At 28.8% G+C, this 21,261-nt stretch overlaps 2 protein-coding genes across 8 annotated transcripts; both read left to right on the top strand.

Moving 5' to 3' along the window:
- Window positions 1-9,406: 9,406 nt before the first annotated feature.
- LOC102611748 (60S ribosomal protein L3-2) lies at window positions 9,407-13,707 on the top strand. Of its 2 annotated transcripts, XM_006492525.3 has the most exons (6): window positions 9,407-9,525; window positions 10,864-10,966; window positions 11,770-11,880; window positions 12,001-12,305; window positions 12,468-12,877; window positions 13,260-13,707. In XM_006492525.3, exons 2-6 carry the CDS (start codon window positions 10,882-10,884, stop codon window positions 13,516-13,518), a joined length of 1,170 nt encoding a protein of 389 aa, XP_006492588.2. In that variant the 5' UTR covers window positions 9,407-9,525; window positions 10,864-10,881; the 3' UTR covers window positions 13,519-13,707. The 2 variants fall into 2 exon arrangements, with proteins under 2 accessions (XP_006492588.2, XP_052298078.1); XM_052442118.1 differs by lacking the exon at window positions 9,407-9,525 and having other exon boundaries at window positions 10,840-10,966.
- Window positions 13,708-16,814: 3,107 nt separating this feature from the next.
- On the top strand, window positions 16,815-20,049 carry LOC102610453 (uncharacterized). 6 transcript variants are annotated; one of them, XM_025093140.2, is made up of 5 exons: window positions 16,817-16,975; window positions 17,284-17,459; window positions 18,400-18,574; window positions 18,991-19,449; window positions 19,775-20,049. In XM_025093140.2, the coding sequence occupies exons 4-5, from the start codon at window positions 19,144-19,146 to the stop codon at window positions 19,904-19,906; spliced, it is 438 nt and encodes a 145-aa protein (XP_024948908.2). In that variant the 5' UTR covers window positions 16,817-16,975; window positions 17,284-17,459; window positions 18,400-18,574; window positions 18,991-19,143; the 3' UTR covers window positions 19,907-20,049. The 6 variants fall into 6 exon arrangements, with proteins under 6 accessions (XP_052298876.1, XP_024948908.2, XP_024948907.2 ...); XM_025093139.2 differs by having other exon boundaries at window positions 18,339-18,574; XM_006492523.4 differs by lacking the exon at window positions 17,284-17,459.
- The last annotated feature ends 1,212 nt before the right edge of the window (window positions 20,050-21,261 follow it).

The raw sequence follows: 21,261 nt of genomic DNA, 5'->3' as shown, positions 1-21,261 counted from the left end.
ATTTATATCGAAAATCATAAGAAAGGTTTTCCCGCATTTAAAAAACTAAAAGGATGTACCCGTGTTTAGTTAATCAAGCCAGAAACACCCTTCCGGTATGCGTGAGTTTGTTTCAATTGTCTTGGGACTTAAATAACAGTGCTGGTGGCGGACCCAAAAACTAAAATGAGGAGGGCTTAGTTTAAAAAAATTTATTTAACTTAGATTTTTTTAATATTCACTTAAATACATTTTAAGTATTATAAACTCAAATTTCATTACTTTTTTTTAAATCCTAAATAATAATAGTAATAAATTATTTATTTTAAATGCATGAAAATATCATTTTTCGAAATAGTTTCCACAAAATATTTTAAAAAATAAAATAATGTGGCTAATGGGATTTGAACCAAGGTTTTGAAACTATTAAATAGCACTCTTACCATTAAACTACAAGTCTTTTAATATATAAAAAATGTGTCTAAATTGTTTTATCTAACTTTTTCAGAAGTGATTTGAGGTACATTTAAAAAAAACTTAATGGCCCAGAAGGGGCTGAAGCCCCTCTTGAGCCTTAATTGGGTCCGTTCATGTGATATCCTTACACCTCTTATGACTTATGTGTATGCATATATATAGAATTCTACCCACTCCCAAGGCGTTGTTGGGTTAGTAATAATATGAAACTTGTAGGAGCTAACCATTCGAGTTCAAGTCTTAGGGAGCTAAGGGAAAAAAATAAAAATTATATAGGTTTGTCCCATCCCCTTACCTTAAAAAAAAATAAAAATAAAAAATAAAAAAATCCCACCCATGTGGGTATATATTCATTTCATGGGTCCCTCTATCTTACGTGCATGTAAGATAGAGATTGTCTCATTTCATATCATGATAAGGCTAACACCAAAAAAGAATTTAACTACATTGATGAAATGATGGAAGTACTTGGGCGTAAATAGGAGAAACAAAGGGTATAGGGCATCCCTATTTAAGGGGACCCTACGATTCCAAGGCCTCTATGCCCCCCTGTTCATACTTTTATGATGATTCTATGCCCCATATTAGATGAAATCATGGCATTGACCTCACTGAGTGGGAGCTTTGGTGGAATTCCAAGTCATGTTCAAGTGGGTTTGTCCACTCTTTTTCTTTTAGATATCACTGTCACTTAAGTCACATCATCATTTTAAAAAAAAAAATTCACACAACTTGTATTATACCATATTATATTATAATAAACTATTATTTTTATATTTAATTATGTTTGACCATAATTGCATTAAAAATATTACTAATACAATAAATGATGTATAAAATAAACCCATAAAATTTACAATTTAAGCTGTATCAGATTAAAATATTATTTATGTTTTAAATATAATCATTTAACTTTTATTTTATTGTTGAATAAATTGTAATAAATTTAAATTTATTAAATATTAATGTATATTTTATTTTAATAAAAATTTAATTTAAGTAATAAATTTAGATATTTAATAAGTAAATGATAATATATTATTTTACTTTCATTACATAAAATCATTTTAATTATTTTTTTGAGTACATAAAAGGTATTTTAATTTTATTTAATCATTTATTATTTACTAAAATACTAAATTTGAAAATATATTTAAATTAAACAATTATATTCCACATTAATAAATAAAATAAGTTTATAATTTAATATTATTTTATTTTATATCATAATATAATATTATATTTTTACAAAATGTTATATTACATTATAATATGATTATACTATATTATAATATAATATTATTAATAATATAACACAATATAATAGCTTATTATTATATCAATTTTTATATTATAAAAAATAGTATGTAAAAATTAACTATTTAATACTTAATTTAAAAATTAATAATAAAACCCTCTAATATATTAATAAATTAATTTGATAATAATAGATCTAAGGTTTAAATCTCACCAATACACTAAAATTGGCTAGGGATGCGGTTCACATCTAATATATATATATATAATGAGTTAATCATTTTAAATTATTTTTACATTTAATATTTAATCTACATGTATCTCATCCCTCAACTCTTTTTAAATATACGCCGTCTCAATTTAATCTTATGAGCCATCGTTCATTCTTCTTTATTATTACTTTAATGATCATTACCATAGTTTTGATGCATCCCTTTGCCTAGTTTTCTTAATGCAATAAAATCTAAGGCTATTCAAAGCTTTTAAGTGATATCTTTGAAAGATTTTTAAAGTGGGGCACCTATTTAATTTTCGCTATAGTCAATCAGGAATTAATTTTTTATATTACACATGTTTAAGAACTAATAATTATCATAATCTTTGATTAATCTTATTTTACATGAACTGTGTTCTCTTTAACTTACAATAACATTACCATAATCATTATAGTCACCATTGATGTGTTCTCCACAAATGATATATCAACCTCGTGCATGTATTAAAAATTAAACTATTGAATATTAAAGTTAGCTAGTCATCGATGAAAAAAGACCAAGAAAAATTCATCCAAAATTTTTAAGTATTATTCACTCAATGTCAACGTCGTTAGTAGGTAACAAATGAGTTAATTAAAATAGATAAGGATCCTCTCATGAATTATATCTGAGTTTTAAATGATCTTTTGACAAATATGTACGTTTAATTATACGTATGGTCAAGATTTACTTAATTATTAATTACCAATCATGTAAGTGTATTTGCTAATATAAAAGACTCAGGTAGCATTTATTTTTTTGTCTGAAATCTAAATGGATCTGAATTTTTCTAAAGTCTGAATGAGTCTGAATATGAAAATCTGAATGACATGTTTGTTTTTCTTTTTTTAAATATCTGAATATAAGTGGCATCTTGTTTGTTTTTACAATAAAAAAAATCTGAAACTTAGTTATTTGATATTTATGTCCTTGTAAATTAAAACAAAAAAGGGGATTAGATTTTTTAGTTTGGGAAATAAATTGTTTTATGGAGATATTTTTGTAATATAATATTTACTTATCATTTAGACATTTTTATATTTAGATAAAAGTTACAAAAATTTACTTTTTCTATTCAGATGTAAATGTCTGAAAATTAAACATAAGTTCTAAAAAAACAAACAAGCATATTTTATAAATGGTCTGAAATTAATAAAATTTCATATTTCAAACATTTAACAAACAACTTCTCAGATTAGGAAAAACATTCCAATCTCACTGAATTTTTTTTTTAAAAGATCATTGAAATAGTATTAGGTGTGAGCATGTGGAAAAAAATGAATAATAGATTAAAAAAATAACATAAATTTCTAAAGCTTGATAATGTATATTAATTTATAACCAACAAAACTTAAAGAAAAAACACAATGTGACAAGTAATAAATGGAACGAAAACAGTAGTCATTCATCAATATAAAGATATAGGTCTCGAAAATCTTAGTTGAGTAACTTACAAACAATTATTTTTTAGTTGGCTGCGGTGGCCATCTGAGTTGGTGGAAACCATTCAAAGAGATACATAGCAAACGAAAATAGCTGGAAAAAGGCCTAGATCAATGTTAGGTTTGTGCCATTGAGTTTCAACCATGGGCTTAAAATCTTTTTGTCACCTTCATATTTAACAATGAAATATGAAATAGATTCTATATAGCACATGGCTCTATCTTTTTCACACCCATTCTGTCAATAACTCAATTGGGCATCCAATTTTCCTTAATTGGGTCAAAATCTAAGTGCACTCGCTCATTTTCTTACTTCACTCATGGTGCGTTTGGCACACTGTATTGTATTATGCTGTATTTTATTATTTTAATGTTGATATATTGTATTATGTTATATTGCATTAGTACTATATTATAATAATGTTGTACAATACTTGGTGCTACATTGTATTGTATTAATTTAAATTAAATATTATATTATATTATATTAATATTTTATATTATATTATATTAATATTTTATATTATATTAATATATTTAAATTGTATTAATATTTTTATGTTATTATTTATATTATTATTAATTTTAAATTAATATTATTCAAATTTATTCATATTTAAATATTTTTATTAGTTATAATAAGTTATAAATTTATTAATAAATTATAATGTAAAAATAAAAAATAATATACTATTATTGAATGATAAATTATTTATTTATTAATTTATATTAATAATTATAATGTAAAAACAAAAAAATTATATTAAATTAAAAACTATATTTATTTAGTTATTATTTTAGTATTATAATAATAATAAAGCAAAAAAGAAAAGTCAAAAGCAAAAGAAAAAAAAAAGCTAAGCTAATGCGGCAGCCCCCCACCTTAATTCCTTGTAAATTTGTTCCAAACATGGGTTTAGTATTATTTTAATGTGAACAATATTTTAATACCCTATAATACAATGTACCAAACATGCACTCACTTCATTCGTTTGTTTTCTTTCCTCTAATACCTCATTTATAAGGATTTCTTTATAATATCAATGAGTTTCTACAACATTGACAGTGGAATTATTGTCTCTTGGATATTTAATTTGTAAATAAAAAACTAATTATGTAAATAATAATAATAGATAACCTTTAAGTTGCAGGTAAATGTAGTTTTTTTAAAATTTTTAATTTATTGATAAAAGAAATTTTCTATTATGTTGCAATAAAAATCTCATAATCAATATTAGAATCAATAATGGGATAACAATCCCATAATCAATAATTGGATTTAATATTGGGATTTCACCCTTAATTTAATTTTCATGGATAAGTAATTATGTAACAATAATTTGCAAGTTGTGATATTGCTTCATACTTTAAATTATTTCTTATCTACTCAATTGATAAATATTTTTAAGTCACTAAAAAGAATGAAAAAAATACAAATAATTTTGAAGTTAAAATTATTATATTGTATCTATCACTTTACAATTTTACATTTTGTTTTTATTTTTACACTTAGTATTAGAAATATATAGTATTAAAAATAAATGTAATTAACAAGTAACGTTATTTTATTATTACTTTATATAAAGATATTTCAAAAGGTCTTATAATAATTTGTATTGTATGAATTTAATTACAAAACCATTAATACTTAAATAATAGCGATAATAGAAGGTGTCGTAATAAAATATTTCATATTTGTTTTATTAATGATGCTATATGAGTCACAACAAATGAGAAATATTTTATTTGACAATTATTATTGAAAAATAAATGTCTATATACGTACATAATGAGAAAATTTTGATTTAAATAACACTACAAAATATTGCTTTGACTTCTAGTATAAACCATTAGATTGATACAGATTAACCCCTCAAATTTATGTCAAAATAAATTAAAATATCCCAAACCATATTTTTATAATGGAAATATAAAAACATGCAATTTTTTTTCTCATTTTGTCCATTAAATATTATTGGACATAATAATTATTACTAGACATAAAAATTTTATAGTTACAACCAATGGATATCAATAGAATAATCTTTCATGATTCATAAACTAAAACTAATTATGAATATATGTTTGATTTAACTTTTATGAAATTAACAAAGTCATATTCAAAAATAAAATCAAAATAAGCTTGTGAAACTTAAATTTTTTAAAGCTTGGATAATTTCCTACCAAGTAAATAAAAATATAAAAATGTATAAAAAAATTTCTCTTTTTTCATGTGTAAATATTATTGGAGGTAATTTTTTTAATTTATTGTTACTTTTAATTACCATAATAAAAGTAATGATTCTTAATAGCATAATATTTTATAATTATAATCAAAGGATATCAATAAAAAAATATTTTATGATTCATAAACTAATGCTAATTAGGAATATATGTTAAATTTAACTTTTATGAAATTAACAAAGTAATATTCAAAAATAAAATGAAAATATATAGGCTTATAAAAGTTAAATTTACTACAATGTAAGAATATTAGTTGTCACATAAACAATAAATTCATGGAATAGGTATGCTAAATGAGTTTAAAAAATAATATATATTTCATGATCAATTATAAAATGGTCCTTAATTGTATACAAAATAATAAGTATTTCAAGATGCAATATTAAAATTTATTAAAACATAGGTGATCAAGTATTTTTTTTAGTTTACGAGTAATCTCACCCATGAGTTTATTTATGTAATTATAACATTAATTTAAATCTGTGTACTTAGTTGTATCGATCGTTTATTGGTGTTATATCCTATATAAATTTTATAATTGCAACTTATTTATTTTATTTGTGTTAGATAACCTACTAGATATTATATCTAATACTTAAATAGTAATAGATTTTAAAATATTTATTTAAAAAAGATGATCACATTACAAATTCAAAAGGAGGGTTGAAAAGTAATATCTAAGTAAAATATGCTATTCAAGTGAGATTGTTTCAAATACTAAGGGTGGTCATAGTTGTTTTACAAAAAAAAATTTGCTCCTTTAAACCGTTAATAAAATTGGTTACAATTATTTTAAATTATTTACTTTTCCTTAAATACAAATATTATGCATTATTGATTAAATCTAACTATACACAATTAAAATATTATTGATTCCGTAAAAAAATTACGGCATCATAGAAAAACCCCATTTATAAATACACTTCGATGTAAGTTTTAAATATTATATTATTTGAATAAAAAATATCATATTATTTGGTAAATGAACTCCATTTAGGTATTTACTAATTAACACCAAAAGTACTCCTCTATCTTTATAATATTTACAATATTCATATCTTTTTTTTTTTACACCATACAATATATTTAGAAAGCAGATAAGATAATTTTCTTTTGATTTGATCATTTTCCTTTACAAATGAAGTTTGATTATGATTAGTTAATGCAAAAGGCCTGAAAATTAAATCACGCATCATCTTTTATTCATAATGATGGTCACATATAATAATATCTTCTGAATTTCTCTTTTGAAAAATTCACCTTAATGATATAATTGTAAATTCAAAAAAATTGGCTAAAATGAGGCGTGATTATATAAAAATTGGGTGTGAAAGGAATTAGAAGTGTAATAGAATGACTTCTTTTCTCTCCTTTGAAATCTGATTCAATTTCTTGACCTACCTTCATGGCCTGGCCTATGACACAAATATTTAAAGGTCCACCCCTATTTTCAAGCCAAATTACGAAGCTTTCAAAAGGGATACAAATTACAATCCATAAGCATAATACAAATCACAATCCATAGCATCTAGTTCACTTAGGTACAATGGAGCCATACAAATCACAATCCATAAGCAAAATACAAAGGACAATCAATGGGGGATAACATGGGGGGTATAATTATTTCTGAAAAGCGATAATAACATATAAATTTTCGAATTTTAAAAAACAAAGGAACGAGGATTCAGTTTGTAATTATTCAATAATTTGTTGATAAAATCAATTTTTTGTCTGATATACTCTTTTCAAGCTTTTCTGAAATTATTTATTTCGATTTCGGAGGTATAAAGATTTGGGGTAATCAATCGAAGGCATCTCTATCAGAATTAAGTTGCTAAAAGGAGTTGACTCTCCCAAAGGCTCGACTTGAGTGGAGTCTAGTTATTGTCATAATGTCATAGCAGTATTATGAAAATAAGTTGCCAAAGCATTCTTCCCTCGGCTATTCGCTGAAAATGTAATTGCCGAGAGCAAAGTTCAGGCGAGGAGGTTGAATCAACACCAAGAAAAGTAGTAAGATATGTTTTTTTTAATTACCATACCTTGAGATTGGAGCAAAAGGATACAAGTTTTGCAAGAATCCCAATCTACTTGAATTGTCTTGCAACAAATTGGTAGATCCAAAGAAGAATCCATGAAAAAAGATCAAACACAATATACAATCAACTTAATGACAACAATGGGAAATCCTCAGCTATCTGCTATTAATGATATTTTGGGTGATCATTGAGGTGTGAATTTAACAGCTTTTGGTTATTTTTCTTAAACACCAGCCGATTTATGTTGAGCTAATGACTATCTGTGAGAGTTTGAAGCTTGCTACTTAACTTAGTTATTCTGTACTTGAGGTGGTAAAATTCTTGAATTACTTCTCATAGTTATATGCAGTGGGATTATGCTTATCGCCTTGGTCAAATCCAAGCTATTTCTCCTTTTCCTTCTGTCGTGGTCATGCATTTTTTCCCAAGGCTACTTCTGCAGCTAATTCCATGGCTAATTGGCCTTGTATTCATTGGGTTCGTCTACGTTTCTTGGGTCCTTGAAGTTTATTTGTTGGTTTATCTAGTATTATTTATTTGGATGCGCAGGAGGTCCTTCATGTTAGAAGATAATTTTTCTTTTCTTTAGTTTGCTTTCGATTCTTGTTATTGGTGTGCTTTTATGCTTTCTTGTATTTTTTGTAGAGTCGAAGGTTTTAGTTTATGTCCTCCTTTTATTTTTTTGTCATATGTTGATCTATATCATAAGTAGGACTCTCGCCTAAACCCCTCACTATTGTAATCTTCGATTAAAAAATAAAAATTAACTGCTAGTAATGGACTCCTTTTATCCATTGTTGGGACTCTACCAAACTTGAAGGACTCTATAACTCCTTTCTCAGTTCAGATCCATCTAGGAATAACAAAAATATCCAGGTCCCGCTTGAATTCGTAAAGATCTAAAATATATAGATCTGGAAAAATCTAGATTCACACATTAAAAAATGTGGATCCAGATCCAGATGTAAATGCATTCAAAAAATTAGATATCTGGATCCACATTATTTTTTTAAATTAAATTATTTATTAAATTAACAATAAATGAAAGAACATAATAGGATTATTTGAAAAATATATAAGTTAAATTAAATTAAAAAAATATATTGGGATCCGCATTTTTATGTGGATTTGTAGTGTCTTTATAATTTTATTTGTGGATTTTGGTGGTGTTAGACTTGAATTTATATTACTCTTGATGTTTGATTATGTTGTGGTATTTTTATTTGTGAATTTATAGTATTGTATGCTACTCTAGATATTAAATTATTAATTATTGAATTATAATTGTATTTTATTTGATATTATTAGGTAAATAGTTAAATTTTAAATTATATTATAAATTATTATATTTTAATTTAGGATCTGATATACATTGATATTTTCATATCCGAATCTGCAAAAAAATATGCGCATTCAAATATGCGAAATATTTGTCTGCAATCCATGCAGATATTACCCACATCAAGATCTGTATTTTTTTTAACAAATCTGGATATGAAAATATCAATGCAGATTTAGATCTAGATGCACTTACATCTCAATTCAGATTTTACCATCTCTAGATCCGTCATTCTTGAAACACAGTAATATTATGGGCCAAAGCCCAGAACAAAGCAGGCCGGGCTTTGAATTAGACATCTGAGCGCTGGCGTTCTTGAATAGCCAACCAAATAAATTCATAACAAGCCCTGGCATCACTTGAATCCAACGGATGAAATAAACCCACAGAAGTAATCTAAGCCGTTCAATCAGCATCAGAAGCCCTATATAAACAACCACTAGGGTTAAGATTACAAAGTGAGTGCACGGCCGCTTTCATCAGCAACGCAAGAGGTATTATCGTGCAATACCCATTTCTCATTTACATGTTTTTTTTTCCCATTGTTTTAATGGAAAAAAATAATTTTTTTATTGTATTACTTTGAAAGCTTGTGTTTTTATAGTATGGGCAGATGATGGTATGTTTGTATATTAATATTTGTATTATTTGTAATATACGGGATGTTATATGATGCTGTTGTGCTTGTACATGCTGTGGATTTGTTAATTTTTGAAGCTTTTTTAACCTTTATTTATTTCATGCCTTTAGCTATTTGCATGCTATAGATTTTGATGATCTGTATAAGCTTTTTGACTCTATTGGCTTTTTTGTTTTTGGGTTCAATTTATACGAGTATTATTGATTTTTTATTGTTCTGATAATGATATGATTCTACCGATTTTGAAGCACTTTTTTGAGCTTTAAAAAATTTTGTGAAAATATGTTGGTGTTTGGCACTTCTTGATGGATGATTGGCTGAATGAGATCCCCAAAACTGATGTGAGTATGGTAATCAAGGCTGGAGTCTCAGAAAAGGGCTCTTTTGCCAGAAACTCTTGTACGGGTTTTTGGAATGAAAGACCAGTGAGCCCGAGAATTGGCATAATTCTAATTTGCCATAGGCCTTTGGTTGGGGACCATTTTCAATTGTCTTTCGGATGTTGCATGTAACACTGATTGTTTTTCACAGCAAAAATATACCTTTTCATTATTTGAAGCTTTTTACCCTCATACATAGAATACATTATTCTCGTTATTTGGAAATTGCAAATTTTTTCTTAATTTAAATGTTTTTCAACTTGTTTTGAAATCATTCGACATTATTTTTTTATTTGACTATTGATGAAATTAGTTTGATGTCTGATGTCAGTCTTCTACATTTTTTTTTATTTGACTATTTATGAAATGGTTTTCTTGTTTGATATCTAATGTCAATTTTCTTATATAATGGCCTTCCATACCCCTTTGAGTTGCTGTTAAGTTTTCTGGAAAGTTGTTTAAACTGCTAATTTTTTTTAAATCATATGATAATGTATTTTTCAAATCCTATGATTGGCTCTGCCAGGTAGGGCATTTTCATATTGTACTATAAAATCAAGATCCTTTCTACTTTTTTTTTTTTTAATTTCTAATAGTCTTTTTAATATGATGTATGACCTACAAATTTTTTGGAGTTTTACTTATGAATGTCATTCAATCTTGTTTCAATTAATTTTATTTCTGAAACTTATTTAATGTGTGAAATTCTATCAACTTAGCTCAATATTACTGGATGTCTGTGGTTAATGTGAACTTACCATAATTATTTATCTTTTATCCAGTTGGAGTGAACTAATCTTTTAGTTTCGCAGTTCTAAGTGCCGAGTAGGATGTCTCATCGTAAGTTTGAACACCCAAGACATGGTTCTTTAGGATTTCTCCCAAGGAAGAGAGCATCCCGCCACAGAGGAAAAGGTTTCTAATTATTTTTCTAGCTTTTTTAACTTATAAATTATTTGTATCTTCATATGCCGTTATGGGAATTTAATCTGTGTGGCGAAGATGAAGACTCTAGTACTATTCTCTTTTATGTGCCATTTCATTATGTATTCTAAATCCTTTATCTTGTTTTTTAATGTGCTGGGTTACTTTCAGTTATATTGTTGAATATTTTCCCTAAAGTTTATTTATTTATTTCTAATTGTTGTAAGAAATGCATGATTTACAATATTCACAGTTTACTGTCGCTTTATTGATTCTTTGGGCAATGGCAAAGAACTTTTCCTTTTCTCTTTTATTTTATGATAGTTTTTTTGCGCACATAATATCTTATTATCTAATTGTAATGTTAGTAGCTTTTAGATAAGCTATAAGATATAAAATACTTTGGTGTCTTCCTTTACTTTAAAACTGTGCATCTCTGTAGAATTTGAATAAGTCATTTGTTCAGTTTGTCCCTTATGCTTAATTAATTAAGCATAATGATATGTGTACTTGTATTGCATTTAAGGAAAATAGCCTTATAAGTTAAAGCTTCTCATAAATGAGTGCTTAAATAATTATTTTCATGAAACTTAGTAATATCTTTGTTGAATTCTATGGCAAATTTTATAAATTTATTCTAATTGTGAAAGTTTGGTGAATGTTTAGCCAATAAAATTATTCCTGTTCAAATAGTTCCATTCCAACTTGTATTTTATGATGGATGCTTTTTCTATGACCATGTTTGGGCTTATTTTAGAGACTTATTTGTCTTTATTTGATGCTCACTTTTGCAGTGAAGGCCTTTCCCAAGGATGACCCATCAAAACCATGCAGATTAACTGCTTTTTTAGGCTACAAAGCTGGAATGACCCATATTGTCAGAGATGTTGAAAAGCCAGGATCAAGTGAGTCATTTGCTGCCATTATTTTTATCTTTGTTTTTGGTTTGAGTATGATTATACATTTCTCACATATTCATAGAAAAAGGTATGCTAAATTGTCTAAACGTAATCATTATCTTTCAGAGCTGCACAAGAAAGAAACATGTGAAGCAGTAACTATTATTGAAACACCACCCCTGGTGGTTGTTGGGGTCGTTGGTTATGTCAAGACACCCCGTGGGCTTCGTTCTCTCTGCACTGTTTGGGCTCAGCATCTCAATGAGGAGGTTAGGAGAAGGTTTTACAAGAACTGGTGCAAATCGAAGAAGAAGGCCTTCACTAAGTATACAAAGAAGTATGAAACTGATGATGGAAAGAAAGACATTCAGGCTCAGCTGGAGAAAATGAAGAAATACTGCACCGTGATTCGTGTTTTGGCCCATACCCAGGTAATTCAAGCTTTAGTAGTGTTATTTTAAATTTGATAGAAGTGGAATTACATATTTCTCATCTTTGGCTTTTCCTTGTCATGAATGTGGACATACCATTTCGATGTTATGAGAATACCTGTCTGGCGTTTATATTATTTTAACTGTTATTTCACTGTACAGATCAGAAAAATGAAGGGACTGAAGCAGAAGAAGGCCCATCTGATGGAGATCCAGGTCAATGGTGGATCAGTTGCCCAGAAGGTTGACTTTGCTTATGGTTTCTTCGAGAAACAGATTCCTATTGATGCTGTGTTCCAGAAAGATGAGATGATTGACATTATTGGTGTGACCAAAGGTAAGGGATATGAGGGTGTTGTTACTCGTTGGGGTGTTACTCGTCTCCCTCGTAAGACTCACCGTGGTCTACGCAAGGTTGCTTGTATTGGTGCCTGGCATCCGGCTAGGGTCTCCTTTACCGTTGCTAGAGCTGGGCAGAACGGCTACCATCACCGTACAGAGATGAACAAGAAAATTTACAAGCTTGGGAAGGCCAGCCAGGAGTCTCATTCTGCCATGACTGAATTTGACAGGTCGGTATATCTGTTATCTTCTTTAATGGGTTCTTTTTCTTCTTGAGATCTATATTGTTTATTTTAGGTGTATGTGAATTGTTAAGTTGGGTGAGTTCGAGTAAGGCTGGGTAAGAGTGGGTGGGAAGTGGGAACTAGTTGATATTTTTCTGACCTTTTTTGTTGACCTTTTCTGACCTTTGTTGGCCCTGCAACTTAAAAAACCGCCAGGTACATGTTTGGCTCCATTGTTGTGGCTGAATATATTTTTTTATTGTAATTATATAGTCATTTCATCATTTAAAGCAACGTGGACAGCTGTCAAGACTTGCAAGTTATTCAATAGCTGTTGCTTTTCTATTTTGAGGTTGATGTTAGATGATTGTTATAATTGTGTACTCAGGACGGAGAAGGATATCACCCCAATGGGAGGCTTCCCCCACTATGGTGTAGTCAATGAAGATTACCTGCTGATCAAGGGCTGCTGTGTTGGACCTAAGAAGCGTGTTGTGACGTTAAGGCAGTCCCTACTGAAGCAGACGTCTAGGCTTGCATTGGAGGAGATTAAGCTCAAGTTCATTGACACATCCTCCAAGTTCGGCCATGGTCGGTTCCAGACAACGCAGGAGAAGGCCAAGTACTATGGAAGGCTCAAGGCTTGATTTTGGCCAAGTTGAAGAAGAGATTGCCTTTGGTTTCAGGGTAGTTTTGAACATCTAAGATTTTTGGTCATTCTAGTCTCTATTTTGAATTAATATGGCTATGGCTACACTGGCAGTTCTTGGAAACTTCATTTGTGCATGGTTTCTTTTTTGCGCGTTAATACATCTTACGGTATTTTTGGGCTTTAATTTGAAAATCTCAAGTGTGTAGTTTAGCAAGCTCTCCCAAAATTGGGCATATTTTAAGATGGCCGTACAAACCTGGTAATCTTGAAGGTTAATTATGGTTTTGGCATTTTTATTTTTATTCAAGAAAAGTTAATTTCTTGAACTTATTTAACATTCCAGTTTAACATTAACTTAAAAGGTTCTTTTCAAAAAAAAAAAAGAAGAAAAAAAACCAAATATAAAACCAAAAACACAAAAAAACCTTAAATTTATCTCTTTCCACATAAATAACTAACTAACGGGTTTTGTGACGTTAATCATGCATTACGAATTAATATGGTCGAGGAATTAAAGTGGTCAATCGCAAAGCTTTCGGTGAGAATATCACTCACATGAATGGCACTTTTATCGTTTAAAACACCACAAGAATCAATAGTAAGGGGCTAAGAGCCTTCTTTTTCAAAGATACCCAGCGTTTTTTTTTTTTTTTAACAATAGGTCATTGAATATCTCAAAAGATAATATATCTGAATAATTTGAAATATTAGAGGAAATAAAAGAATGCTATGGTTTTGTGACGTTAATCACTTTTACCGTTTTACGAAGATTGCGGAATTTTTTTTGTTTTTTGGTTTTTGCCATTCATAAGTCTTACATGTAGGGAGGACGATAAAACGAGAAGGCAATGGATGTCAAGATATTGCAGATAGTAGACGAAGAATTATTTCCAACTGCCCCAATCATATTAGCTGGATTTAATCAATTCAAATTAGTTCATCCACTAATATCAAGCACTTAAGACTCAAATCAATCTCATTACAAATATCGTAATATAATATATGAATAACCAAAATAGATAATAAGATGTACTTTGTTATTGATGGATTGCACTTATTATTAGGGGTGGATATCAACCCGCCTAATCTGTGAAACCAACCCAACCAATATGATTTTTTACTGGTTGGGTTGGATTGATAAAATGTATGGGTTGGATTGAGTTGTTAAATTCTCAACTGGCACTATTTACGGGTTGGGTTAAAAATTTTTAACTTAACCCAACACGTCAACCCGTGTATGTATATGTATATGTGTGTGTGTGTGTGTGTTATTATATAAAATTTGATATTTAGTGTTTTGTATTAAATAAGACTTTAAATTTATGTACTGATAAATTTAATGATATAATAATAATTTGTGTTTCCATTAATTATGTACTAATAATTTGATTGTTGAACTTTGAAATGTTAGTTTTGTTGTAGGGATTTTAATATTTGTGTTTTTTTTTTAATTTTTTAATTAATTAGTTTATTTTTATTTAGACTAAAAAAAAACTTTTTCAAAGCCCAATCCAATTAATCCAACCCGCAGTTTGAGTTGGATTAGGTTGGGTTGAATTTTTTCAACCCGTTCTATATGAGGGTATCAACCCGACCCGTGCCCACCCCTAATTTTTTTTATTATTATTATTTTGAATAGCTTTCTAACCTTGCTAAAAAGAACAGGAAATAGCCCTTGCGAGAGATGGGCAAATAAATCAACTTAATTTTTCCTTGGTACAGTAAAAAAAAAAAATATTATTTTGAACAATATTTATGATGAATAATCTTTTTTGGAGACGAAGCAAAAGGCTGTTCGGGCCCTCTGTGATATTTTATTTCTGTAGACTTTCGCTCAAATGATTCTTTAAGAATTAACGATAGCTATCAAAGTAAGCTCTATACAAACAATCTTAAGACACGGAGAGAATCAAATTCAAGATTTGTTACTTCTTAAGTGATTGATTACGAACTTGATCAACACTCACTATTACGAACTTGATCAACATTCACTATTCCTTAAGACTAGTAATTCTTATTTTATTAACCATGAGCCAAATCATCATTTGAGATGTGGGTCACCGATAAATAAGGCTAAACATGTGGCCTATCACAAATGAATCAAGCCAAAAGAAGAAAAGAATCAAACTTATGAAAGTGATAAAGTAGTAAATTGTGGACTATGTGTGTGTAAAAATGGTACTCAATTTATGTACATATATATTTTATTCATATTCATGTCCATGCAATCTTGTTTTTCTTGATTGCGTTTTGCTTGCAAGTGAAAAAATTATTGAGAAAATGCCATGTCCTTTGGTAAATTGTAGGAAAAGGAATTAAAAGTTTGCTTGAGATGGAGACTTGTTGATCCAAAAAGAAAAGAAAAAAAAAAAGAAAAGAAAATATTATGCTTCAATCTAATTTTCAACATTTGCTTTATGAGCTTTCTGGTCATGTCATGCATGGGACCCTTTCTCTTTTAGAAAATGTCTTACATGGAAATATGGAAGCAATCATCTTTTCTTGAAGAGACCTTTTCTGCATGAAGTGGGTTTCTTTTCATTTATTCAAAACTGGAATTATTGAATCATGCTCATGTTTTCACCTGGTTTGAATATTTGAAAATCTATGTGCATCCTGTGCTGTGGTTTCATGTCACATTTTCAATGGTGCTAGAACTGGAAACTAACTCATATAGTTAACTAGATCTACGCAGTAATAATTTAGTGGACAGCATTAAATATTAATTACTGCAAATTCTGTAGTTTCATCAATATACACAAGAGGAATCACTGATGGGTAAACTTATTTACTAGTATCACTTTTGTACTTGGATGTGAATATCATCATGTTTAAAATTTGGATATGAGCAATCTCCCTTAAAAATTATAGCTAAACATCATTGTTCAACATTAATTTGGCATCATATATTGTAACTAGACAATATTATCAAGTTTTAAATATATATATTTTAGAACATGAAGATGCCGATAAAGTCAAATAAATTTAAAACATTCAAAAAATTAAATTAAAAAAAAATATGACAGAACATAATACAAAACCAAGTGGTTGTATATTTATGGTTGTAATGTAGACTGGCTTATCCTAAACAGAAAAAAAATAATGACCGGTTATTCTTCCTGAAATAAAAGCTTGGATAGTACAGCAAAAAAATGTCACTGTAAAATGTCAGAAATTAAATTATTCTCTTATGCAACAAAAGACAGACACAGTTGGTTTTTTATCATGTAACTTTTTTTTTTTAAATTTTAGTTTATTAATTTATTTTTAATTTATATTTTATGAGGGAGAATATGTAGGTCTCCATAGGCTTTCTTTTTCATTATCAGACATTGGGATTGTGCTGTTGAAAAAAGGGGCTCCCTCACTCAGTGCACTTACTCACTCACTATAAGCAAGCAGAATGAACACCCTCTCTCATTCAAGCCTTTTTCTGCAAAATTTGTATTGTAGTAAGTACTTAAATATTTCATTTCTGAAGCATATAAATGATCAATTTCCTTAATTGCTTAATTATAAGTATTTCCTTCTGTGAATGCACACAACAGAAGTCGTTCAGAATATTAATTGGTTGAATTAGTAAGAAATCTTAATCTCATATAAAAAGATCAAAGTGTTTGAATCTTACTTAAGGAGTCCTTGCTTTGTGTGCTTTGATGTTTATTTTTGTATTTACAATCTTTTTTTTTTCCTAATAATGTACAACAATTTTGCTTTAATGTTTCTGACAAAAGTGATCATTTCTTTTTCTCAACAACAGGTTGTTTTTTAATTAAAGGGAAAAAAACAAAAGAAATGGAGGAATAATTGTGGTCTACATCACCATCTTTTCAAGCACTCTCATCTTTTTTTTTTAATTTTTAATTTTTTTTGGTACACAAAACCATTTCTTTCTTCTCTTGAATCATGGCATTTCTGCTTCAGCATAGCTGTAAGGTACCCAAACAATATTAATTCTCTCCCTCTCTCTCTCTCTCTCTCTCTCTCTTTCTCTCTCGCTGTTAGCTTTTTATATTTATTTTTGCTTGTGCTTTGATCTCCACTTATTGCCATATGTGAGCCAGCCAATAGCTTTGATCACATGCCTATTCAATCCCAAACCTAATTCAGAAATTACAAAAAGTTTTATTATATATTAAAAAAATTGAGTCTAATTTAATATTCTTTAGCAGCTTTTTCTTTATCAATCTTTCTTTCTTTTGTTTGGTGGTAGTCTGGTGGATTATGTGTGAGATTTTGTCACCTTAGCTATGATTACATCTAAATGCTCATGTTGGATTTGAATTTATGCTACCAAATAAACTTTTATCATCCCTCAATTAATCTAATAATGTTTAAAAAGAAAATCTAGAACAAGTAATTTCAAGAAAATCAATTACAATTAATCTTCGCCGCCTACTCGTGTGTAATCCCTTTAATTCTCTGTATTAGCTCTTAATCATCATTATAATTACCTTTCTTTTCAAAAATTGCTTACAATTAGGAATGATAACTCATAATTTTATTTTTCTAGTTTCATCAAAATTTCAGTTTTTTTTTTAATTTTTAAATAATTCTAAAGGTGATGACTTCTGAAAAGTAGCAATAAGACAGACAGGAAGGACCATTCTTTTTGAATTGTTTAAGTTTGTTTTCTTTCAGAGAAGGTATAGTATTGATTAAGTTAGGCATCAAGATCATGAAGATATAAGATAAAAAAAACAATGTAAAATTCATTGATTATGATATAGCTTTGTCTTTACATTTTCTATTTGGGCATAAAGCTAGCGTGTTTAAAATAATTCATTGAGAATTGTGGGTGTCATGTTTTTGCAGGGCAGCATAAGCGTATAGGATATATAGCTAGACTAAGATAATGTTTGTTCCTATTTCTTAGGACCAAAAGTAAAGAGGGCCTTAATTGCTTGATTCTCTCAAGAAGAGATTTGTTTTATATTTGCTTGCCTCCTTTGTCATTTACATTTCTTCTTCAACTTCACTTGTTTCAACACAAGAGCAAGCAATAAACAAGAAGAGGGTCTTTGAGATTCTAGCTTCTTCTCTAAAATTCGGTAAGTATAGTCCATTTTGTTCCATTGTCATTGAGATTTTAAACATTTTAATTATTCTTTGCTTCACTTTTTCAAGCTAAGAGGAATGGCCTCTGCATTTTCTGAAATTTCAAAGCTTAGCTGGTTATTTAACATCATGTATTGATGAAAAACAATTTTGCCAATCACTTAATTGCTCAACGACGCATCAACATTTATCTAAACCTAAAATTTGGTGGTTTTTATTTTTTTATTTTATTTTTCATTTTTTCCCTGTTTGTGTCTTCATAATCAGGATTTTCTCCAATGAATTTTGATTTGGACAAGTAAAATTTTATTGACAGAAGGAATTACAAAGCTTGGAATGAATCACATTTTAATTATCATACAGCTCTTATTATAATGTTGACAATGCTCTTATGCATTTTCATTTTCAGGGCATCAACAAATTACAAAAGTTAAAAGTTTGCTTGGAACAAAATTTGCAGCCAATGTTTGATCTCTAGCTCCAAGCATGTTCTGATCATCAGCAACAATTAGACCATTCTGCAAAATCAAGATTTTCGACCTAAAAAAGACGGTGTATAGGCATGAATCCAAGCGATTTTGGTTCCGAAAGATCAAAGCCATGGAACATCTACACAAGTTCAGATCCCAGTCCATCTCAAGCGGCTGCTGTTGATCAGGATGCAGCTCCATGGAAGAGCTTTGGAACTTCCATGAATGCTATCTCTTTCGGGTTCGTTGCCACGGCTATTTTGATATCAATGTTTCTAATCATGGCCATTTTTGAACATCTCTTTAGGCCTAGTCCTTCTTTTACTTCACCAGACGTCATGACGACTAATGGCTCTTCAGAATCGGGAGCAAAGAAGAAACTCGGTAATAAACAAAGAGTAAGTGTCTCTTTAACTCATCAATTTCAATATATAATATATATCACTATACATATAGATAGTATTAGTAATGATGTGATAAGTGATATTTAAGTTATAATGAGCAACACTATTATGTTCTATTGTTTGGTTAATCCATACAACTTTGATGAGTTCATGACGTATTAGTAGATTATGCTAATGCACAGCTGCTCACCATACGGTGCTCGTTTCTGATGAGTAAACTGATCCGGTGACCCAGTGACGTATTAGTACAACGAATTGATTAAAAACAAAGTAAAATTAAGCTGAACAGTTTCTATATGTGATCTTGTTCTGGTGACAGGTGTCGAGATCATATGCGTCCGACTTCTCGGTACTGATGCCGGGACAGCAGTATCCTACTTACATTGCTCAACCTGCTCCTCTTCCAAGGGAAGGAATAAACAGGCCGTTCCATGGACATAATTTTGTATAGGAATTTAGAAATAATATACTATTGAAATATATTTCATGCTGTATTTATTATATCCGCGGAGCTCTAAATTTCAGGTCTTTGGAGCATGTTTTTGGAAAGAAAATCTATATATTGTCTTGCAGGATGATTATTAGTTCTTCAAATCTCTATGCTTCCATCGTATGATTATTCTTACTTTTGAAATTATAGTTTCAATAATCTCCCTCAAGGCTTGTTATAATGTAAGGGGTTATTGTTTGCTTCTTAGTCAGAAGTTTGAACATACCTTATTAATAATAATTCTACCTTTTTCAGATAGAATTCTAACCTTCTGTATTCATTCATTAAATAATTATATGGAGTGGTGTATAATTAGGGTGAGGGTCAGCTCAATTATGTTGGTGCCTTAGGCAGTTAGGCCTTCTTATAATTCTATTAAAAAAAAAGATTAATGATTTTAAGTCATTCTCTCTAGTTGGCCTTTTCTCTACTACAAGATAAGATCGTAAGTATTATTTAGAAAACAAAGTTCTGAAGAATTTTCAGTTTCAATGTCTAGTTTCATTTTCATTCATATTTTTATTACAATCTCTTACAAGATTATTATCATAGTACTTATCTTTATAATCTTCAATGTTACTATTTTCATTATTTGTTTCATCCTCTTTTGATTCAGTATGAACTTATTCAATTGTGATTCTACCATGCATATTTTCTAGTAGATTTTCTTTCTTCTTTTTTTTTCTTTCTTTTTGTTGAAATAGAATAAAGAAGCAAACAATTACGTTGGATAATTAAAAAAAAAACTATGAACACATGAATATTTTAAAAGGAAATAATAAAAAAGCTAAATAACACAACTAATTAAGAAGAAGATATGAAAAATAAAACCTGAAAATTTGAACTCATATTGTGTCATCTATTAATGGATATTTTATAATTCTTAATGTTAAATAGAGATTTTTGTAAGATAAAAGATTTACTATTACTTAATTTTAACGTTAACACGTGATTTTATAGGGATTTAGTGGTTTATTTAGGAAAAAAAAGATAATTATAAAATAAAAAATAAATAAATAAATAAAATTCAATGATCTAATTAGCTATAGTTTAGGAATTCACGATAACTTATAATAAATGTAGTCACCCATAAGCTCAAGTGTTTCACTATATTCTTGAATTAGGGGACTACTTTTGATTGTTGTAACTTGTAAGTAATAAATAACGTAACTTAGCAGTCGCCCATTTATAAATCAAATAATGCACTTATCATAATTGGAGTCTCTCTTATGTAACAATGTCCTAAGTTGCCAAAAGAAAGAGCCACTCTTGTGTATAATTTTATATCTCATAAAATTAATCTCCACCTCATTATT

Source organism: Citrus sinensis, chromosome 5 (genome assembly GCF_022201045.2).
Source record: "Citrus sinensis cultivar Valencia sweet orange chromosome 5, DVS_A1.0, whole genome shotgun sequence".
Lineage (NCBI taxonomy): Eukaryota > Viridiplantae > Streptophyta > Magnoliopsida > Sapindales > Rutaceae > Citrus > Citrus sinensis.
The sequence above is the reverse complement of the archived record's forward strand: the minus strand, read 5'-3'. Positions and strand labels throughout refer to the sequence as shown.